General features: G+C 36.3%; 1 protein-coding gene across 2 annotated transcripts; it reads right to left on the bottom strand.

Moving 5' to 3' along the window:
* Positions 1-38: 38 nt before the first annotated feature.
* LOC101204246 (ubinuclein-1) lies at positions 39-19,828 on the bottom strand. 2 transcript variants are annotated; one of them, XM_011659117.2, is made up of 13 exons: positions 19,246-19,828; positions 17,214-17,300; positions 16,989-17,075; positions 16,780-16,856; positions 8,384-8,981; positions 6,243-6,342; positions 6,034-6,143; positions 5,349-5,432; positions 4,306-4,431; positions 1,790-1,927; positions 1,649-1,696; positions 1,150-1,251; positions 39-924 (listed from the first exon to the last, which is right to left on the bottom strand). In XM_011659117.2, the coding sequence occupies exons 1-13, from the start codon at positions 19,504-19,506 to the stop codon at positions 454-456; spliced, it is 2,289 nt and encodes a 762-aa protein (XP_011657419.1). In that variant the 5' UTR covers positions 19,507-19,828; the 3' UTR covers positions 39-453. The 2 variants fall into 2 exon arrangements, with proteins under 2 accessions (XP_011657419.1, XP_004149441.1); XM_004149393.3 differs by having other exon boundaries at positions 8,384-8,978.
* Positions 19,829-21,154: the final 1,326 nt, after the last annotated feature.

The following is a 21,154-nucleotide window of genomic DNA, read 5'->3' as shown; positions in this document are numbered from 1 at the left end:
TGATTGAACCTTAAGAATGATGGGTGTCAACAAATTGGTAGATGATGATCCCACACGCTGCTGTGGCGATCATCAAAGTGTGAGTTTCAATTTCAAGCTCTAAAACTGGAGGTTAAATTTTGGTGATAAAAGCTACAAACTACAAAGTAAAAGAAAGTAAGGAAGAAAAAAAAAAGAGGGCTTCAAATTGACTACTTGCCAAATAAAATTGCTACTTCAGCGCTCCCTACTTTTAAGATACATTTCTAATCCATCCAGAAAGCCCCATGCACGAACCAACATGTAATTACAAAAATGGCTTCTTCATTTTGGCTTTTTTCGTGGGTCGATAAATGAAACCCGAGTAAGAGAAAGAAAGGGGAAGGGGGAGAAAATTTTGTGCGACACGATGAGAGTGGCGATGTGTGATAGAACATTATTATGGTGTAGATTAGACTCATGAGTAGTATCATGTTAGCTTGACTGTTCCAGACTTGAAGGAGCAGCTGATTGAATGTTTGGCTTAGGAGGAAGACTCGCAGTTGGCTTGTTTGTGGACTTGTGTTTTTCATCTCCATGTTGGATGGATGCCTTTTCAGGCCGATTATGAGTTTCCTCCAACTCCACCTCTGCCTTCCTCTTTGTCTTTTTCTTGGTTAATGCACCGTCCACGATTCTCGCATCCTCATGGGAACTGCTTGAGCTTACCTTCATCTTCTCGGATTTTAGCCTGTCTATATTTCCAACACTAGAAGCACTTTGTAGCTGGGCTGCTGCAACCATCGAAACAGATGCAGGCTTGGTTGCCGGGGTTGGCTGTAAACCCGACTCTGAGGCTAATCTCTCTCGGGCATACTGAGGCTGAGCAACTGTACCAACCTCATTTCTAACGGTCTCGTCTACTCTAGGTGGTAAAATCTTTTTCCTCTTGATTTTCTCTTGATCCTACAAGATTGGAGTGCCAAAAAAACAAACGTTACAAGCAGCAGCCAATATGAATCCAGAAACGTAACACTGGTCTTTAAAAAGATAAAAATCAACTCACGGGGCTGAATGTAAAAAAGCAATTTTATCAACGGAATAGAACAATTTGCTTATCAGAGTAGAAGTTCACCAAAATTTACTGAAAGCTTAATTAGGGAATGAAAAAAATAAGGGGAGCAACATTACCTTGTGCCTGCCATGCAACGCTCTCCGCCTCTCTTTTGCCCTGCATATTGCACGTTTGATCCCATGATTATCCATGAACCCATTTGGCCACAATTCTGCAAGCTGGATAAAACGATAGTCAATGCCACAGATTTAACCGAGTTTCAAAACTACGATATTGATGAGAGGAGCTATAACTATCACAATAAAATTTATATGAAGGAACTTCAGAAGATTTTGAGAGATACTACAAAAATTCATAAAAAAGAACTGGCACTTGATAAATCAGACACAAAGTGAGCGTCTGTGTAGTGCAGACAACTTTAATTGCAAAGACCTTCTATATAAGAAACCATTTCATTCAACTTTAATGACAAAGTATCCACGAAATATAATCGAACTGGATGCTTTCATGATATATTTTAGTAACCTAACTAACATCACCGTACCCCCTCCACAAAATGGAGGCAAACGGATAAAATAGCTGATTGAGAAATTTAAGAATAAATGATTGGACTACCTCTGCGTACAACTTTCTGATTTGTGGACCAGCATCCTCATCCAGTCCCTGGAGCCATAAACAAATAGAGATGTAAGAAAGTTCAAAATTAATTGAGAAAGAAAATATTTGAAGGTCACTAGGGACATGAAGCAGTAGTACATCAACAAACAGATCATAGAGATCACAAATTTTGTCCTCCAGTGAAGGATCCATAGCAAATTTCTTTCTCGGAACTCCTTTTTCTTCAGAAACAAGTTCACGGACATCTTGAGGTGCTCCACCTTGCTGTTCTATTACCTGAAAGTTATTTGATACTCTCTATTAACAGCAATGTAAAGTAAAAATCATCTTCGTGGCCAAAGAATGAAGTAAAACTAAAATTGGATATATTTTTTAAAATAGAACAGTATTAAATGTGCAGGCAGGAATTAGGGAGGAACACAGTGCTGCAAGGCAGTTGGGACAAGGTTACATCCCCAACAATAAGTACTTTAACGGGGATCCAGAGTTAATCTGAGAAGATTTCATAAAAGGAAAAAAAGGAGTCAATGGGATGTCTAAAGATACCAATCTTCAATTGAAGAAGATTTAATGAACAGTTGTCTAAAAATGAGTGACTACTTGCAGTGAACTGTTGGATGAAGAGAGGATTGAGCCGATAGCACCAAGGGAGCAGCCCTTTCATATCGTTTCAGGAGGAAGAGAGAAGGCACTTGAGAACTATTGTAAGAAGGATCTAGACCTTTGTAGGATGGAATACAGTGTGGAAGGTTTTAAGTTTATCAGTATATAACAGTAAAAGATACCAACCTAATTTGGACTTTGGCAGCACCGTCAAAAAGAATTTCAGAATGATTGTAGAAGAAACAATTTGTCAACGGACTAAAAACATCCAAGCTGAAGAAAGGATGTAGCAATTTCGTCCCATGGCATTGAGGAAGAATTTATTACCTTCCTTACGACAGAGAAAGTTTAATTAGCTGACAAGTTCAAGTATATTGAACTGATCAAATGTGAGCTGAAAGCTCAGGAAGAGAAAGACGAGACTTTTTACTGTGATGAAAATTAATTGGTGAGACTAGGCAGAAATTCATCTTTGAAGAGATTGTGCAAGAGTTGGCACTGTCAACCATCAAGACCTCATATTACAAGAGGAAATGTGGCAATCAGTGATATTGACGCTACAGGAACTCTATATTATAGGAGATCGCCACCACTATACCAGTGAAGTGTTAATGAATATTTGAAGTAAAGTGGTTTTCCACATTGGGCTCAATGAGAAGTCGGCAGGAGCAAGCCAATAATAATGTTTACAATTGGAGCAGAGGGGATTCATTTTGAAAGGTCAGCAGTTTTCTTGAGGGGAGATTCCTGATAAGTGATAAACTTCATTGTTTTTGAGATGCGATCTTCATAAACCTACAGAAGTCCTTTGACAGGCAACCCAATTTTGAAGCTAGAAAAGAAGTAATGTGTTGATACAGCTCACTGTGATCAGAGCTAAAGTAAGTTGCAGTGGCACCAAAAAACTTAAGCATGCAGAAGACTTTTGATGGGTGATTAATGGTTAGCAAATGTGCTCCTACCCCCTTGCAAGCCTTCCTCCAACCAGAGTCGTTAGGAGTCATGCAATAATGCTAAAATCAAGTACAATGGCTGTAAATATTCAATCTTATCTTTTGCTCATTATTGAAAAAAGAGAAATTGAATGCTTGGTCGGAGATACAAGATATGTTAACAAAAGAAGGGATCGCACCAAACACATGCCCCCCACTCCTACTCACAAAAGAAGGGATCGCACCAAACACATGTCCCAGATCATATTCCAAATCTTGTAGAGTCCTAGATGAGTAAGCTATTTTCCAATACTTCAAAATAAAGCTCTCATCAAATACGTCCAAATCCAAGTGTTCCGAGTGTCCAAGTTTCCAATATGTGTCCAACAAAGACAATTTTGTAGAGAGACTATGAACATATAGTGATATTATTCACTCTTAAATCTAACAAACCCACTAGCTAACATTCCAAGCGTTATATGAGCAACTACATCTAATATGAGTACTCTTGCAGTCATCTCAGAATGACTTCATTTTGTAACTTTCTAGGAGATTTAGATGGAGAGAGATGGAATAATTTTTCCAGATGAAATGAAAAATTTTGAGTGCTCCAGGGAATTTTATTTTCCTTTCGTCATTCGTCATTGTTCTCATCCTTTTTTTTAATTGAAACCACTCATAATTGCTCTCATCCCTAGAATCAATGTAAACCGCAACTGAAAGAACACCAAGATTAAAAACGAAAAAAAAAATAGTTAAAGAAAACAATTTCAGTGATGGTAATCTGTGTTTTTTCACCAAAAAACATAAACTTAGAATAGTCATTTCCTACTACTATATTTTGACCAATTGAGCAGCTTTTTATCGTCTATCCATGCCTGTTTGGGTGAATGGCATCCCCTTTTTGGTCTTCTCTTCTTCCTTTGATGAAAGGTTCATTTCTTGTCACAAAATAAATGTGCAAATATAAATGTAAATTTGGCAAAACAACAGAGAGATGGTAGGGTGAAACAATTAAACTTTACAAAACAGCCTGCCAAACGAACATCTTTGAAGTAAAATGAGCTAGGCGTGGCAGACCTACGAAAGAGAAGTAAAGAAAGTTTCAGAATATAATACCTTCAACTCCAAGGACAAAGGTCGGATTTTAATCATCTCAATAACTTCCTTCTTTATCTGTTGAAACCTATCGTCCTTCTCCTGCTTCACTGAGATACCCATGTTGACCATGATTTTTAAATTTCTCTATAAAAAGACATTGCACGCACAGATATGAGAAGTATCAATAAGCAGCTAGGTAATATAGAATCAAGTAAAAATATATGGTAGGAGTAAGTTCCACAGAATAAAAGCAAAACGGATAGGACGGATTTTTACTGCCCCAAGTTTACAAATACTAATAGAATGTAGAATTGTGATACAAAAATAACAACTGCGAAGCTGATACACAGCACAAAGTCTACAACCCTCCTCAACATCATCACAAAATATGCTGTATAGTTACATAGACAATAAAAGGGAGTCCAAACTTGCAGATGCAACTCATCTTATTAATTAGAAGGGAAGATGCTTTGTTCTTTTTAGAAAAACGGAACTTTAATTGATGAAATGAAACAAAGCTAATACTACAAACTCCTCAAGGGAGAAAATGAAATGGAAAAAATATATAATAGCAGAAGAATAAAATCAAAACCAAATGAGGCACCTCATAAGCAATGCACGTTATATTTAGCCAATATTAATCAGGAAACAAAGGTCTTGAAATTCAATTGAACATGTTACCCATATCGATGTGATATTATGAAAAATTCAGAACCTAGTGTCCAGACCAATGATAAATCGAACTCCAAGTGGGGAAGAAAAAGAAAGATGCAAGCAAACAATAATAACAGGATAGCAAAATGCCATAGATAATTTTTCTTTGATAAAAAAATATTGCTTCACAATGTGCATGATTTTATGTAAAAGAAAAACTAAAGTAACATATGTACAAAAGGGAAATTAATTTTCTATTTATGAGAAGATGTGAAAGACATATATCAATAACAAAACTAAGAGCCGATGGCCTAAGAGATGAGGAGTCCCTAAGCGAAAAAGGAGAATCAGAAGAGGGAAAGAAATTATAAGCATAACATCTTATTTTATATAATGGAAGGTAATACCTTTAAAGTTCGCAGTTGTATGAAGTGACCAAGACTACTCATAAGTCGGTTAATCAACCCTTTTGACAATTTCCCATTGCTTGCCTGTTGAATAACTAACAAAGTCAGCATCCTTTGCGCAAACAATATATTTTTTTGAAAAGAAAAGAAGCCTCTTTATAATGAGACTAAAGCTCAAAGTACTCTTCAAAAGAACTAAGGGAAAATACAAGCTAAAACATAAACAAAGACTAAGCTCAGGCAGCATAAAATTCATGGAAACCTAACAACGAACCCGAATATAAGCACTTCATTCGAACAAGTGTTCAGTTCCTAAGAAAAAGAATGCGCAATGGGACTCAGGAACAAATGACCAACAAGTAAATTGTTGGAAGAAGCCAACAAGCTATAAACATTGAATCGAACTACAGTCCATATTTCCCCATTCCACTCTACTACAGATTACAAATTTTAACATTTCTCCCTTTTTCCATTATCAACAGCATAGGTCAAAACAAGTCAATACATATTGTTTCCAGTTAGTGCCTGATCAGGAGACCACAGTCAACCTATAAGGAAAAACTATTTACATCCCCTAACAGCAGTCCCATTCATTAAGCAAGTCTCAATGGCATCTACATCAAACAGCTAATAACTTCTTCTATAGGAAACAACCAATAAAAAGTTAAAAATCAGAGTAGCAGACCGCTAATCTGGCAACTTTAGCAAGCTTGAGTTTGATTTCTCTGGGCAATCTCCTTTTGATAGCCTGAGATGAATTGTCTGCCTCTGGATTTTCCGTAAGTGGTGGCCTAGCTGCAATATTTTTACATTAAAAAAAGAATTAAATACAGTTCAAAAAAGTCCCCATATGCGAATTATAAAATAGATATACAAAAAGGAGATGATGCTTACATTCAGCAACCATCTTTTCCAACTCTCTAATAGCTTTCTCTAGCAGTGAGCTTTTTGGTCGAACACTAGATCCATCCTTTTTGTGCACATATGGTGTTTTCTGCATGGTGACACCACAAAGTTGAAGCTAGAAGAGAGACGATAAATAAAGAAAGTGTCCAAAGTTGCAATAATACCAAGAGAAAAAAAATCTAAAGTTTGAACATTGTGCCCCTCAACCCCCAACCTAACAAGCACACAGTAAAAGGGGGGCAAAAACAGCAGCAGGTTCATTTTATAGCTGCATAATAGTGAAAACAAGAGGCTACCAGATAAAGAATCTCCAAAGAAACTCAATCTCAACTAATTAAAATATCTTTATATGTGGCATTACACATCTAAGTAGTTGCGAGCAACTCAACGCCCGCGTACTCTATGAGCATTGTGTTGAAAAGCATAAAAAAAAACGAGTGCACTTAAGCTGGTTGAGTGGCTAGATTTGTTCAATGCATGCTTCCTAATTAAATGTAGCATTTTCCAACGAACTATGGTTCAATTAATTAAAGTCAAAGAACAGAAAACTTAATAAAAAAGCTACTGGTTCTCCAATGTTCGGCCTGCTCACTCGAGATATACCCTCCTACACTAATAGACATGAAAGAAAATAGAAGTAAGCCTAAAGAGAACAATATGAACAGCTATAAGTCTAAATGATGGAGAAAATAGTGATGAGGAAATATTTAGTGAAAGTTTTAGTTCTTCAGTGAAAATAGTTAGATTTTAAGATTTTATATATTCTTTGTACTGAAACTGTCTTAACAGTTAATCTTTGTTCATCTTTAACAGCTAATTTTTTATGTTCCCTGTCACATACTTCATTCTGAGTTTAATATTAAGTGCATACTTAGTATATAATTTCAAGGAAAGGTGCTTACCTGCCCTATACCTTTTGAAGCTATAATTAGTTTGGTTGTGACATAGCGTAAATGCTTTCCTCTTTTTCTTTACTATGGCTTTTATTTCCTCCTCTCTAATTGGGAAAGTTTTTTTGTAAATGCTCTCCCCCTTTTCTTAACTATGGCTTTTATTTCCTCCTCTCTAATTGGGGAAGTTTTTTCTAAATCCCCATGTGAAGGCCCCTTCTTTCGTAATAAATAAATAAAACCTTCACCTTTTATATGCCTCACAAAAGACTATTGTGCTTCAATGTGTTTCACAGTTCAAAATCATGGCCTAAAAGAAGCCTAAAAATTTATTAGATACCAAATACAAATATCCCTATGCGAAACATGAATCTCCCACATGTCATAGAATCAAAGAAATAGACCCCAAGATAATCAAGTGCGAATTATGATAATCCAAGTTTTCCGAACAAGTTAAAAATCAAATTCTTATGTCCCGTATCTTTAACAATATCAAAACTTAGATTTCGGTCAAAACTTCAAAATTATTTTGAAGTAACAAGAAGAAAAAATTCTAGTATTTCAATAACGATAAAGCTCATATCAGAACAACAGAGTCTAGTGACCATTATGAAAATTAGTGAAAGTTCAGAAATTTGCATTGGTTTTATTTAATTAGAAAACATGCCACAAACAATTAATAAAAATACATAACAAAGGGCACCTTGCAAGCTAGCTCATCTCCAAGAAATCAAACAGATAATAACATATATCTTAAGTATCATCAATTTATCCAATCACAGGTCACCTACTCATCAAAAACTAACTCGCCTCCAAAAGCACCATTTGGGCTTTTCCTTTGCCTTCCAGTGAATGAACACGCCACGCTTAATTTTGTATGGAAATGAGTGTAGAATAAACCAACCCTTAAATGGGGAAGTTGAAGAAATTTTTCATACATTGAACCACAAATCTTATTCCTATTGATAGAGGGAGGGAAACAAAATCTATTTCTATTAAAATAAAGAAAAACATGGCCATAATAAGATTTATACATTTAACTAAGAAGTTTAGTAGCATGAATCACAAACACAAACATCCATCCCAATACCAGGGGGAAGTCAAACGAAATTCAATTGATGAACAATTTAAATAGAAAGTTTGTCATAGACAAGTAAAGAAGATTCAGTTTAACAAAAAATGGTGGAATCAGTACTTTGTGGTGAATGATCATCGTTTTAGTTGCTCAAGAAAACTTACGGCTGTTTGCATGGAATACTTGGCCACTGGCAAATTAATGTCTGGCAATTCACGAACGCCATGTTTCTCTTTCATCTGAATTGATGAATCTATCTCATCTGTGCATGGTCTCCCAGGTTGGGGTTTCGATGGTGCATGCGCTACTTTTTCAAGTATGTTCTGTTGTAAAGAATCTGATGGTCCACATGACTCTTTTGATTTGCTACCAGGGTTCTTGGGTGGAAAAACACCAGGCTTTGAAGGATCAGCATCCTTCACTTCTGCTACAGATGTAGAGGTATCGCCATTATAAACTTTTAAAGATGGAGAAGGGTCCAATATCATTTTCGTGTCACCAGATTTCTTTTTGGAACTATGTCCAGGCATCAATGGGTTCTGCAGCTTTCCATCTTCAAGATGTTCGTGTGTGATCACCATGTTTTGAGACAAATTAGAAAAACTCTTTGCAACCATCAAAGCACTCTTTCCCGTAGTTGTCTTTCCCACTTTTGAATGCTTATTTGATGAGCGACCATCGTGGTTTTCAGGATGACCTTTCTCTAAATCTTTTCTGCGTCTTTTCTTCAACTGTTGATTAGGTTGTCCAGATGGTTCACTTCTTTGGAAAGAAAATAAATAAATATAAGCATAGAGAATTCCAAAAAGCAAACCAAAAACTGGAAGTCTAAAATTAAATATTCAAAGTATAGACCGTTATTCTTGTATGCACAATACTAAAACCACACGCCCACAACTAGACAAACAAAGAATTAGAAGATTTAAAAAATTTGTAATGTTGCTAAATGTAAAAATGAGGGAAAAGAACGGAAAAAAATTAGGCAGATATTTATTTAAATAGTCCAAAACAACAGAACCACATACTTAGAGGCCTAGTCGCCCTCCCTAAGCTGAGCGCATTACAGACCAGAATTCTCAATACCTTTTAAAACCAATTCCAATGTACCTATCATGTCACCTATGATCCAAAAGACACATGCCCTACTCCCCACAGGCAGAAATTCCCCTTTCTAACTAACAATAGGCTTGTCAACGTCTAACTAATGTATTTTTTTCCGTGGGCAAAGAAACAGAAGCTAATTTAGTTGATCAAGGTACAAGGCCTGAGCAAAGTGCTTCAATTAAGATACCTAATGAGTAGTCCATAAATACTCCCACCCTTGGCATTACTACATGGTGTAAAAAAGAAATTAGGAAACTTGTTAATCTTGCGTAATTCCATGGCAATCCTTCTCAGTTTCCTACCAAACTGATGTGGCCTAAGTGACTGAAAGGATAAACCTCCAAGAATCAATTCTACAATCTTAATTAGAATGAAACATGAGTAGAATACATGAGAAGGATAATCTATAGAGAACTAAAAGCAGACTAAAACCCAAAAGGAAACTAAAAAGGAGAGTTGAAATCCAAATAAGAAACTAAAGGATTGGCCATAGATGTAACCTGAGATTAACCACGAACTTTCCTAGCCCTTCCTACATCACTAGAGACTACAGCTGTCTATTGAGCGAAGTGTCTTCAAGATGAAATTCTTAAAGAACCACAATCTTGTTATATTTCTTCTCGATGGCTTTCAAATGCCAGCAAATTTCTTGAAATTATAGAAAATTCAACAAAAAATGTGAAACAATTGCTTCTTTTTCAAGGAACTAACTCCAAGTAAGCTTTGTCATCAAGGAAAACAGGTGCAATTATGGCTAAGCTTGAAAGTGGCCAATTCGCAAGAAAGTTTTCATTTTTTATTCAAAACCACAGAACACCTTCCAATATCTAATTGTGGATAAGTTCCAAGCATAAAAAGGATCCATGTTGGGTGGTGAGAGAAACCTTTCTATCCCTTTAAACCTTGAAGCTAGACATCAATATCGGAGCTGAAACTTCTCAAATTCCACTACAAATTCCATATTACGAGAACACAGAGGAAGCAATTGTCCATTCAAGGTGTAAGTACTATAAGTTTCTATGGTAGATGCCAGCGTGTTGATATAATATTAAATTTACCTTCGGCCATTTCTTTTATAGAAGCGACTACTTTCTTTGGGAAAGAAAGAAAAAATGCAAGGGCATACAAAAAAACAAGCCCACAAAAAACCCCACTAAAAAAGGATTTCCAAGCTGGTAAGATGTTGCCTAAAGTATAAAACCACGTTGGGATCCCTCTCCAAACCCCTAAACACTCTGTTGTTCCTCCCCTGCCCAAAAAGAAATCCCACCATAAGCACACACCCCCTGCAAACCAAAGAAAACAACTTTCCTCTTTGAAAGACAGAGGGAGGAGAAACTTTCTGATCATCAACCAAACATCCCTTTAGCAAGCAAGCAAAAAATGGAACTCCTACCCCACAAAAAAAGGTTCCAAACAGATCTTGCAAATTAACACTCCAAAGAAGGTAATCTAAGTTTTTCTCTGCCTTCCGACAAGGGGTACAACAAAAATGACTCACTAACGAAGACATGTTTCTCAAAATCTTATCCATTTTATTCACATGACCAAGCAAAAATTGCCATGAAAGAGCTTAATTTTCTGTTAGACCCCATTGCTGTTTACATATACTAGAAGAAACAAAAATAAAATGGCACGTGAGATTGAGGCACGGAAGAAAGAGGACAGAAATGAGAGGGAGATCACTAGGGTGGGACCAGCAGTTATGTTGGAAGGGGCAGTTAAAGGCCAGGAAGGAAGAGGAGAGGGGGGAAGATAGTGGAGAAGGAATAGGGCTGCATTACTCCTTGAGAGAGAGGGGAAGCAGAGGGCCAGGTTCTTTTGTTCTAAGTTCTTTTTATGATTTCTTTATTGCTTTGTTCTTGATTTTTCTGGTTAGTAGTTCTGTTTATAGTTTTGTGAATTCAGGATAAGTGAAGTTCTGTTTAGTCTTCTTGAATGTTTGGGTTGGTAATTGTGGTTCTTCTTTTGTGGATCACTAGTCATTTCGTATTGTAATTTCTGTTTGAGATATCAATAAAGTGGAAACACTATATCAGTGTTCTATCACCTTCCTTGGAATCTTAATCCTCCATAAGACATCAAAGACCAATGCAATCAAACTTCACCTACCAGTTTAAACTTTTGGTTTGTTGATGATTTAAAATGGTATCAAAATCTTAGATCGTGTGTTTGAACCCCTATAATGTCATTAACTCAATTTAATACTGAATTTCACTTGTTGGTTCTTCCAAAAATTCCAAGCCCACAAATGAGGAGTGTTAGCATGCTGATATATATCAAATATACATTCACCCGTCAAAGCTTTTAAGTTGATCGGCGATTTAAGATATATGAAAAAATAGGCAAATAGCTTCTAATTGTCATAGATGATACTCCCTTGTTCCAATCTTCTCATTGTCTAGATTGAACCAATAGAAGTCATCTTTCCATTTCGCCAAAAAAATAGCCAACGAGTTTTAAATAGAGTGGTAAACCTGATCCCCAACCTCAAAACTAGCCCTCTCCTTTGTCTACCCTTTCCTTCACGAGATGTTGGACACGAAGTGGAACTTGAACTTCCCCCAGTAGCTTAACGCTATCAAGGGGTTGTTACTCTAAAGAAGTAGATACCACTATAGTTGTGCCACTGACATCCACTATCAGTGATGGAGGATCTATTTTGCTGATTACTTCCATTTTGTGGTATTATATTTGCCAATTTTATTTTTTCCTCCTTTGTAATAGGTTGTTCTTCTATTTAAGAAAACCCTTCTTTCGTGAAATATAAGAAATATAGTATTTTGGCATGGTATCAAAGATTTCTTGAAAACCCTACACACCCTAATTTTTTTAAAAACCAAAACCCTAAATCTCTTACAGCCAGCCGCCGCCACGTATGTCCGCCGCCTTGAGGATTGTTGCCACTGCCGGTCACTGTACTCCAACTGCCGCACCGCCGCCACCAAAACTCACCATAAGCCGTTTTTTCTAGCATTTTCTTGCTGTGGTCGCCCCTATCTAAGACGTTCACTGCCGATTTCACCGCTGGTGACAAGTTTGGCTCCATTATTTTTTTCTCACTGTTCTGTCCGTTTTTTGAACTGTATTGCTTCAGCCATGTTAAACACTAAGACACCTATGGTTAAAGTCGACAATCGTATTCATTCCAATAGCCCCACCATCCAGATAAATATGATCCCACTTAATGAAGACAACTTCCTTTGTTGGTCACAAAGTGTTAGGTTGCATATTCGTGGGCAAGGGAAAATTGGCTACATTACCATAGAGTTCCCAAAACTAGACGATCCTTTGTTTGCTCCCATGTTGAAAACTCCATGGTTGAAGACATCAGCTGCAATTTCATGTGCTACTCTACGGCTAAAGAATTGTGGGATAGTGTAACACAGATGTACTCCAATTTGGGCAATCAATCACAGGTATTTGAATTGAATCTCAAATGGGGAAATATACACCAAGGAAGTAACTCGGTGACACAACACTTTCACTCCCTAAAAAGCATTTGGCTGATCTGGATCTCTTTAATTCATACAAGTGGAAGTCTGCAAATGATCAAAAGCATTACAGGAAGACTGTTGAAGACGGTCGTGTTTACAAGTTTCTTGTTGGCCTCAATGTTGAATTTGACGATGTTAGAGGTCGAATACTTGGGAAAACCTCTCTTCCATCTATTAACGATGTGTTTTCTGAAGTTCGCATGGAAGAAAGCCGCATGAATGTTATGATTGGAAAACAACCCACTGACTCAGTAGAAAGTTCTGGTGACCGAACAAACAGCCATGAAGGCCTCTGATAGATACCTACATTTAGATAGGGCTAAGGGTAGTTAGTTATATAAGATAGTTAGATGGTTATAAATAGGGATGTGGCGGAGGGAAGAAGGGCATGAAGATTTTGGTGAGATATTGGGCTGCAACATTCCTTGAAAGAGAGGAAGGGCAGAGGGTTAGGGTTCTTTTACTTGTATGTTCTTTTATATTGTAATTTCTGTTGAAGGTATCAATAAAATAGAAACACTATATCAGTGTTCTATCAGCCTCTGATCACTCCAACAAGATACATGAAATGCCTCGAGTCTGGTGTGACCATTGCAATAAGCCCCAACATACACGTGAACCCTGTTGGAAGCTTCATGGAAAACCTACGAATTGGAAAAGTTCTAAGCAAGGGGAGAGAAACTCCCTCCTAGACACCTTGAATGCAAATGTTGGTGATTCCAACCTGTTTAGCAAGGAGCAGATTGATCAAATCCTGAAACTACTAAAGGCTACTTCTTCATCTAGGAATCCTAGTGTTTCCTTGGCACAATCAGGTAAGTTTCCTCAAGCCCTCTCATGCATAAACTCATCTCCATGGATTAACGATTCTGAAGCCTCTGATCATATGACCAATTCCTCTTCCTTATTTGCATCCTACTCCCCTATATATTGCAATGAAAAAATTCGCATAGCCAATGGTAGTTTCACCCATATTGTAAGAAAAGAAACTATTCATTTGACTACAAAACTTACGTTGCATTATGTCTTTCATGTTCTAAAATTAGCTTGCAATTTGTTATCTGTTAGTAAAATCTCTAAGGATGCTAACTGGCGTGTTGTCTTCTTTGACACTCATTGTACCTCTCAGGATCAAAACTCGGGGGAGACAATTGGATGTGCTAGGATGATTGGTGGTGTCTATTACTTTGATGAAGTTTCAGCTAGTCATAAACAAGTTCAAGACTTGAGTAGTGTCTGTTCATGCATGCTCCTGGGCCAGCTCACTTTGATACCGTTTATAGAATTCTAAGATATTTGAAAGGTACTCCAGGAAAAGGCATATTGTTTCAAATACATGACCATCTCCTCAATTACTTCTGTTTTTTCCATGGAGTTTCTCCTCTTGCTGTCGCCTCACATTTCTGACAACCATCCATTTACGCATTTGCTCCCATTCCATGGTTCTTCCGTTGATAAACAAAATAGTACCCTGATACGAGTTTGTTAGGAAACCACCTAAGGATACCCACGAACACCATAACAACCAACAAGAACAATAAAAGATAGAATATATTGCAATATCAAATAATGAAACTACAATATACCTTAACATATTCTAGAGGGCTGAGAATCCTCTCCCAAGTTTCCCAAAGGAAACCACTACAAAATTCTTCACCCATCCGCTAACGAATTTCAACATATTTAATTCCTTCTTTGGTCGAGTGGTCGTTCATTTGCTACTGTGTATTTTCGCCGATTCTTTGTTTTTCCAACAATGTTTCTTCCTCCCTAATCGAACTTTCTTGTTCTTCATCGATTGAGAATTCTTATTTCTCTCACTTTTCGCCTTTCCAACATCAAGTAGATCCAAACATTCTCTTTGATTGCCTCTATTTTTGTTTGTAGATCCATTTCTCTTTCCTTGTTTCCACTCTTATCAATCAGAATAGTACCCAAGGAAAAAATGCTCTTATACCAATTTGTTAGGATACCACCTAACAAGGATACTAACCAGAACAATAAAAAAAACAGATTATATTGCAAAATCAAACAATGAATCTACAATATCATTCTAGAGGGCTGAGAATCCTCTCCCAAATTTCCTGAAGGAAACCACTACAAAATTCTTCACCCATCTGCTAATTTCAACACATTTGATTCCTTCTTTTGTCCAGTGGTTGTCCGTTTGTTACTGTGTATTTTTGTCAATTCTTCGTTTTTCCAACGATGCTTCTTCCTCCCTAATCGAACTTTCCATTCTTCATCGAATGAGAATTGTTATCTCTCATTTCTTCGCCTCTCCGACCTAGTAGATCGAAACATTTCCTCTCCGATTGCCCTTGTTCTTGTTTGTAGATCTATCCCTCTTTCCTCGTTTCCACTCTGATTTCTCCTTCCTTTATGGCCAAAAATTTTTTAAAACTTTAAGCCGACAATCTTTCGTCCAATTGCTGGTGACTTTCAATACATTCCTCTTCTTCGATTTCTCCCTCTTAAGGTTAGAATTCTTTGGGTCATCTCTTCTCCTCTGATGGGGAGCCCCTCATCACCTTCCTTCTCTTTTGTTCCTATCGATTGCATCTTTTCTATGTCTGGTGTCCATTTACTCTCCAACAGAATGGTTCCTAAGCACCATTCCTTATTCCTTGATGCTTTGTGATGATTGTGGAAATCCTTCCCTAAATGAGCATTCAGTTGGAGCTAATTGGAAGTTTTAAATTCCACACTTTCCATTACCTTTTCCTGTTTTTCTTCCAGCATGATTCTCTAAATTTTATCGTTCAATATCTTCAAACGTTGAAGAATGGACAGCATCCCTTCTTTGATCTCACCCTTGCCTATGTCGAGAATCCAATCTCCCTTCCATGGTTTTCTTAACCATTTTCTTTTCTTCTCATCAATTTGTAGGGCCCCCAATTGTCCATACATATAAAAAGAAGGGGCAAAATGGTAAATGTACAAGCACATAATGATGAGGGAATGAGGGAAAAAGACCGTGTAGGCGGGGTCCACGAGCAGGAATGAGAGAAAAAGGTATAAATAGGTCTTTAATAGGGATTGGGTAGCTAGGTCATTTATTATCTTTTTCTTAAGAATGGCTACTGTGGCCTGGGGAGATATTCAGCTAGTTTAAGAGAGGTTGGGTATGTTCATTTATGTTTTTCCTTTGTTATTTTGCATATTGCGACTACTGTAATCATCCTTTTGGCCTATATATAAATAAAGTGTATCAGAGTGCTGCCTCTGTTTTGCCATTGTGTGGGTATTTTAGTGTTTATTTAGTAGATTCTCTACACAATTTTCTTGCAACTTCTCCTGGATTTCCCTTTCAATTCTTTCACGCTTGCAATCTTCCATCCATTTATGCATTTGCTCCAAGGTCCATGGAGTTTCTCCTCTCTTTGCCACCTCATACTTCTAATCAGACATCAATCAACGCATTTGCTCCCATGTCCATGGATTTTCCCCCATTGCCAAACAAAATAAGACAGTACACAAGAAAGAACAACTTTGATACCAATTTGTTAGGTATCCAACCTAAATACTTGAAAACACAAAGAACAAACAAGAACACTAAAAGATAGAATTATATGGAAATATATTAAAAATATGCTTTAATATCGTAAAAACAAATAACAAGGTAACCACTAGCCTTCCGAGAGGGGTAGACTCTCCCAAATTCCCTCACAAGGAAATCCCACAAAATTCTTCACACCTATCCCTCAACCCAAACCCTCTATTTATTACTAAAAAGCCCTAACCAACTTACTAATTAATTATTAACATGCCCCTTCTACTCATCCTACTAATACTCTATTAATAACCTCGTATATCTCTAACTAGGAGCCTAACAGTATCACCAACTACTCAAGCAATAGGGAACTCAACTAAACAGTTGACTAAAATTAGGTAACATAAACACTGACAAATCATAAAACTGAAGCGAAGGAAAAAGGTGAACAAAGTCAGAAACTTACATCCGTTCCAATTTCCCCCTATTAACAAAAAATCCATCATGTTTTATTGCTGAATCATCAACTTCAAAATATTCATCCTGCAGAACAAGGAGTCAAAAATAATCACCACACAAAAGATTATTGTCACACTCTCAGAGAAATAAAAGAAATCGTAATTTACATTGCATAAAGGACAAACAAGACCACACGAGCAACAGAAAAAAACCAACCAACTCGGTATCATCGATGAATGAGTCTTCTGTATCATATTGATCATCATCCGGAATTAAATCTTCCTCGTCACTGCTATCCTTCCCCTATGAGAATTTGATTGTCTGGTTAGTAACCATGAAATTGAATTATACAGTAATTCTTTGATTGTTGAATGCAAAAGATGTATTTCACAATTAATTGAAAAACAAACATTGATGGTGTTAAGAAGAAGCCGAAAGTACCATATATAGGCGCTCAATCTTCTCAATAACAGCATTAAAACGATTCGGTGCAGTTGGATCTTTCACTTCATCTTCAATTGGTTGCCCCTAATGGCAAAACAAAATGGCAAGTACTTCATGAGTTATAATCATTTTCTCTTCCATTACGTTAAAAACCGACCCCTAAGTCCTCATTGGTAAAAACACCATTGGACATCAAAAAGGAACAAATATGACATAAACAAAACATAAAGACAACATGAAGTAAACAGAATGAAATTGCACAAAACATATAAAGATATGGACAGACCAACAAACCACTTTCTTATATAAATATAATGGAGAGAAATACATTATTGAACAAATACATGCCTATGAGGATTGAGGCATTTTCTAAAGAAAAATACATTAATGAAATGAGAACACCAATGACAGGATTTAACATATATATTGTGGTCAAGTATATTTTAACCCATATCAATGATTTTCATGCTCCAGAATTTGCCTTTGAGTATAAAATCTGTATTTTAAATACAATATGAATGGAAAAATAGTTGGTATGCAATAACTGCAAGAACTTCAACAAATCAGTCACATGTTTGATGTTTGTAACAGTGCAACATCTTGTAATAAAAGTGTATGTAGTCTTAAACATATTACATATATCTCTCACTCTCAGTGATTTAAAATCCAATGAGAATGTAAGATTCCATATCAAAATGCTTGAGCAATGCTCCTAATTGAAAGAATGATGTCACTAGAGTGAAATTCATTAGTTGCTTGAGCAATGCTCCTAATTGAAAGAATGATGTCACTAGATTGAAATTCATTAGTTTATTCCTTTCACCCAACATTTTTTGTGAAGTCCAGGAATAAAAACTAAAGAATGAACTACGAAAAAAATTATTCAATCTTCTCACACGAAATTTATCAGCCCCTCCACACTCCAAGATGGATCATTTTTCTAAAGCATTTGCTTTCAATCAAATAAGGTATGTAACATATGCATTTATACAAAAACTAGCACCCTATTTTGAATGTGCAACAGATATCTACAAAGGTTTTATAGTGAAACACTATACAAACTAAGGTGTTTATGCTTCAAAATTAACCATGTCAGACACCTAAGACGTTCTAACCTATAGTTTCCTGAAGTAATAAATGCAATTTACAAAAAAGCTCATCATCCAAGTTGCAACCTTCTTTTTCTGAACCAAATCATGCAACCTTCTTTAATAATCAGTTATAGCAGGTGAGCCATGAGGATATCAAAGATGCAACACTGTGGCTTGTAACAAACAGCAAAACCTTTCTCGTGAACCTTACTAAAACCAAGGTTTGAATAACCCTAACAAATAGCCCATAGAACTGAAATCCACATATATGATTTGTAAATCAAGTGAATAGACATCTCATTCCTGTGGTCGAGCACGCTCAAGAGCTCTCACATATATTATTGGTGGGAAGAAGACTGCTCTCACATATATTATAGCATGACCAAATTATATTTATATTTACACGTAAACGTTTGTAAAAATATAATATGTGTAGAAAATTTAAAAATATGCATAGATAATTAAAAAACCTGAAGCCATGAAAAAGACAATCATGAGCAACTCTTTCTTCAAAACAGATCTATATTGTTCAAGGCTTTTTGCATCAGTCTCAGACCATTAACACTTTCTAGTCAGTGCATCAAAATGCTTGAAATACGTAGTAGACCAAATCGAGTTTTACACTGTTCTTTTCCATTTCCATGAAAACAAATAATCCCATTAAAGTTCTAACCACGGCCCATTTAAAGTATTAAATAAGTAGTCAGGAACACTTCAAGAATCTTGCTCAAAGCATCAATCCCCATATTGTTTGGTTACTTAAAGTTGAACCCACGCTTTCTCCCTAATAAAATTCCAATAAATAAACTATTGAACTGAAGTGTTAAACAATTGACGCAATGCCAGAACTAACAGAGGGCTCCTGTAAATTCGAATAACACTGTAAATAAAACACATTATACATCAAATACATTAACAGTGAAACACAAAGTCCTCACCGGATCAATGCGACACTCGACGGCAGGGTTGGGGTTGGCAGGAGGTTCAGGAACAGTATTGAGACCATTAACCTTGTTAGCATCTTTAACAAGCTTCTTCCACGAAACTATGGTAGTCTCTCCAGGACGAAGCTCAACAGTGAACATTTGACGGTCCCCTGATTTCAGAAACGAAGAGGAAGCTCTAGACGAATCACCGGCACCACCATTTCCAGTGCGAGTTCCAACACCGGCGCCGCCACTAAAATTGTCCTCTTCCATGGAATTTGAATGGCCGGTTCGACAAATTTAGGGTTGGTCAATCAGAAATCAAAGAATCGAAGAGGTGGAAACAAAAATGGAGGGACATAACCCTCGTTTGAAGATGGAAACGGAATCGAATGGGAGAGAAATTGAGAGATGGGAGAGAATTTAGAGGGTGGTGTTTGTTAACTACACATCGAACTCTCTCTTTCTTTCAATTTGTTTGTTCTTGTTGGTTCTAAGAGAATGTGTAAGACTATTGGAGGTGAAGGGAAGGCGATGGACGGGTTTTTGGCTTCTTAGGTCCGCACCCGAGTTCAAGTTTGTGCCTTTTCTTTTCAAATATGAATCCACTAAGAACAGGGCATTGGGTTTTTGTACCTTCTATTAGCTACTTCAACTTTTATTTTAGGATAATTTTGATGGAAACGCTACGAAAATGAGTTTGGATCCACGATAATTTATATGATTTTTTATACATAGATTATCAAAATGAACTTTGACTAAGATACAAGGCTAAGGTATATGACATTTGAGGTTTTATTATGTGTTTTGTAATTTGTTGTACTAAAAAAACTATAATTACAAAATCACGTCCTAAAACAAGCATTAACTCAATTAGAGCAGTGTTTATACTATTATTAACTTTGAAGGGATGTTCGATTCATCCATCTAACATGTTAAATAAAAGTATTGACTAAATGTCAATACTTGAGCATGGCTCAATTGACACAAACTTTTCTTTCCAATCTTGTAGTCGTATATTCAATTCCTCCACCTCACGTAGGAAGATAGCTCAAAATATTAACTTAAATGAAATTTGTTTGATTGTATCCTTAAAAAAATGTTTTTGATTTTAGGCTAGGATAAGGCGCAGTTCGAATTGAAAGTAGATTTAGTTTTATTGTGTTCATTTGTACTCCTATTTTAAGACTTGAATATTTGATTGTAAATTATTGTAAATGATTGTGTATTGTGCTGCTTTAATAAAATAAAATTGCCTCCAAACAAATGCAAGTATCACATTTTGTTATGGTTTTATGTACTTTTTGTGAGCACTTCCTCATATTCCACTCAACGTAGCCACTATTCTTTTGATGCATGTCTAGCTTTTTATCACGCCATAGTATATTGCATATTATTTGTGTAAGTGACTACAATGTTTAATTTGTTTAATTGTATTGTTGTGTAAAGTCTTCCATCTTTTGACCGTTACTTCTTATATTGGCATCAATGGTTAATTTCAACCAAAATCATATGTCCACTAAATTTAGCCTTAATTAATGTCACAAACCATGTATCACAACACACTCTCTTCAAATAACATTCAATAAAAATCTTCATTTACGTGAATTACAGTTATTTTTAATAGAAATAGCGATGACCTAAGTCTATTATATAGAACTTATATTCACAGTCTTCCTCTTATATGCCTAATACCAGAATTTGGTTGCATTTCTAATAGGAATAGTGATGACCTAAGTCTATTATATAAAACTTCTTTGAATTTATATACAGTGATTCGTATAAATAGGTAGATTTTTCGAACCTACGGCCATGTTGTGGCACTCTTATTCAATAGGCTTAGTTTCAACATAATTAAATAAAATTAAGATAATTAAATTAAATACTGCCTTAATTTTTGGTGCATTACATGTAACGTCCA

This window comes from Cucumis sativus, chromosome 6 (genome assembly GCF_000004075.3).
Source record: "Cucumis sativus cultivar 9930 chromosome 6, Cucumber_9930_V3, whole genome shotgun sequence".
NCBI classification, from domain to species: domain Eukaryota; kingdom Viridiplantae; phylum Streptophyta; class Magnoliopsida; order Cucurbitales; family Cucurbitaceae; genus Cucumis; species Cucumis sativus.
Note: the sequence above shows the minus strand (reverse complement) of the source record. Positions and strands in the feature narration are given on the sequence as shown.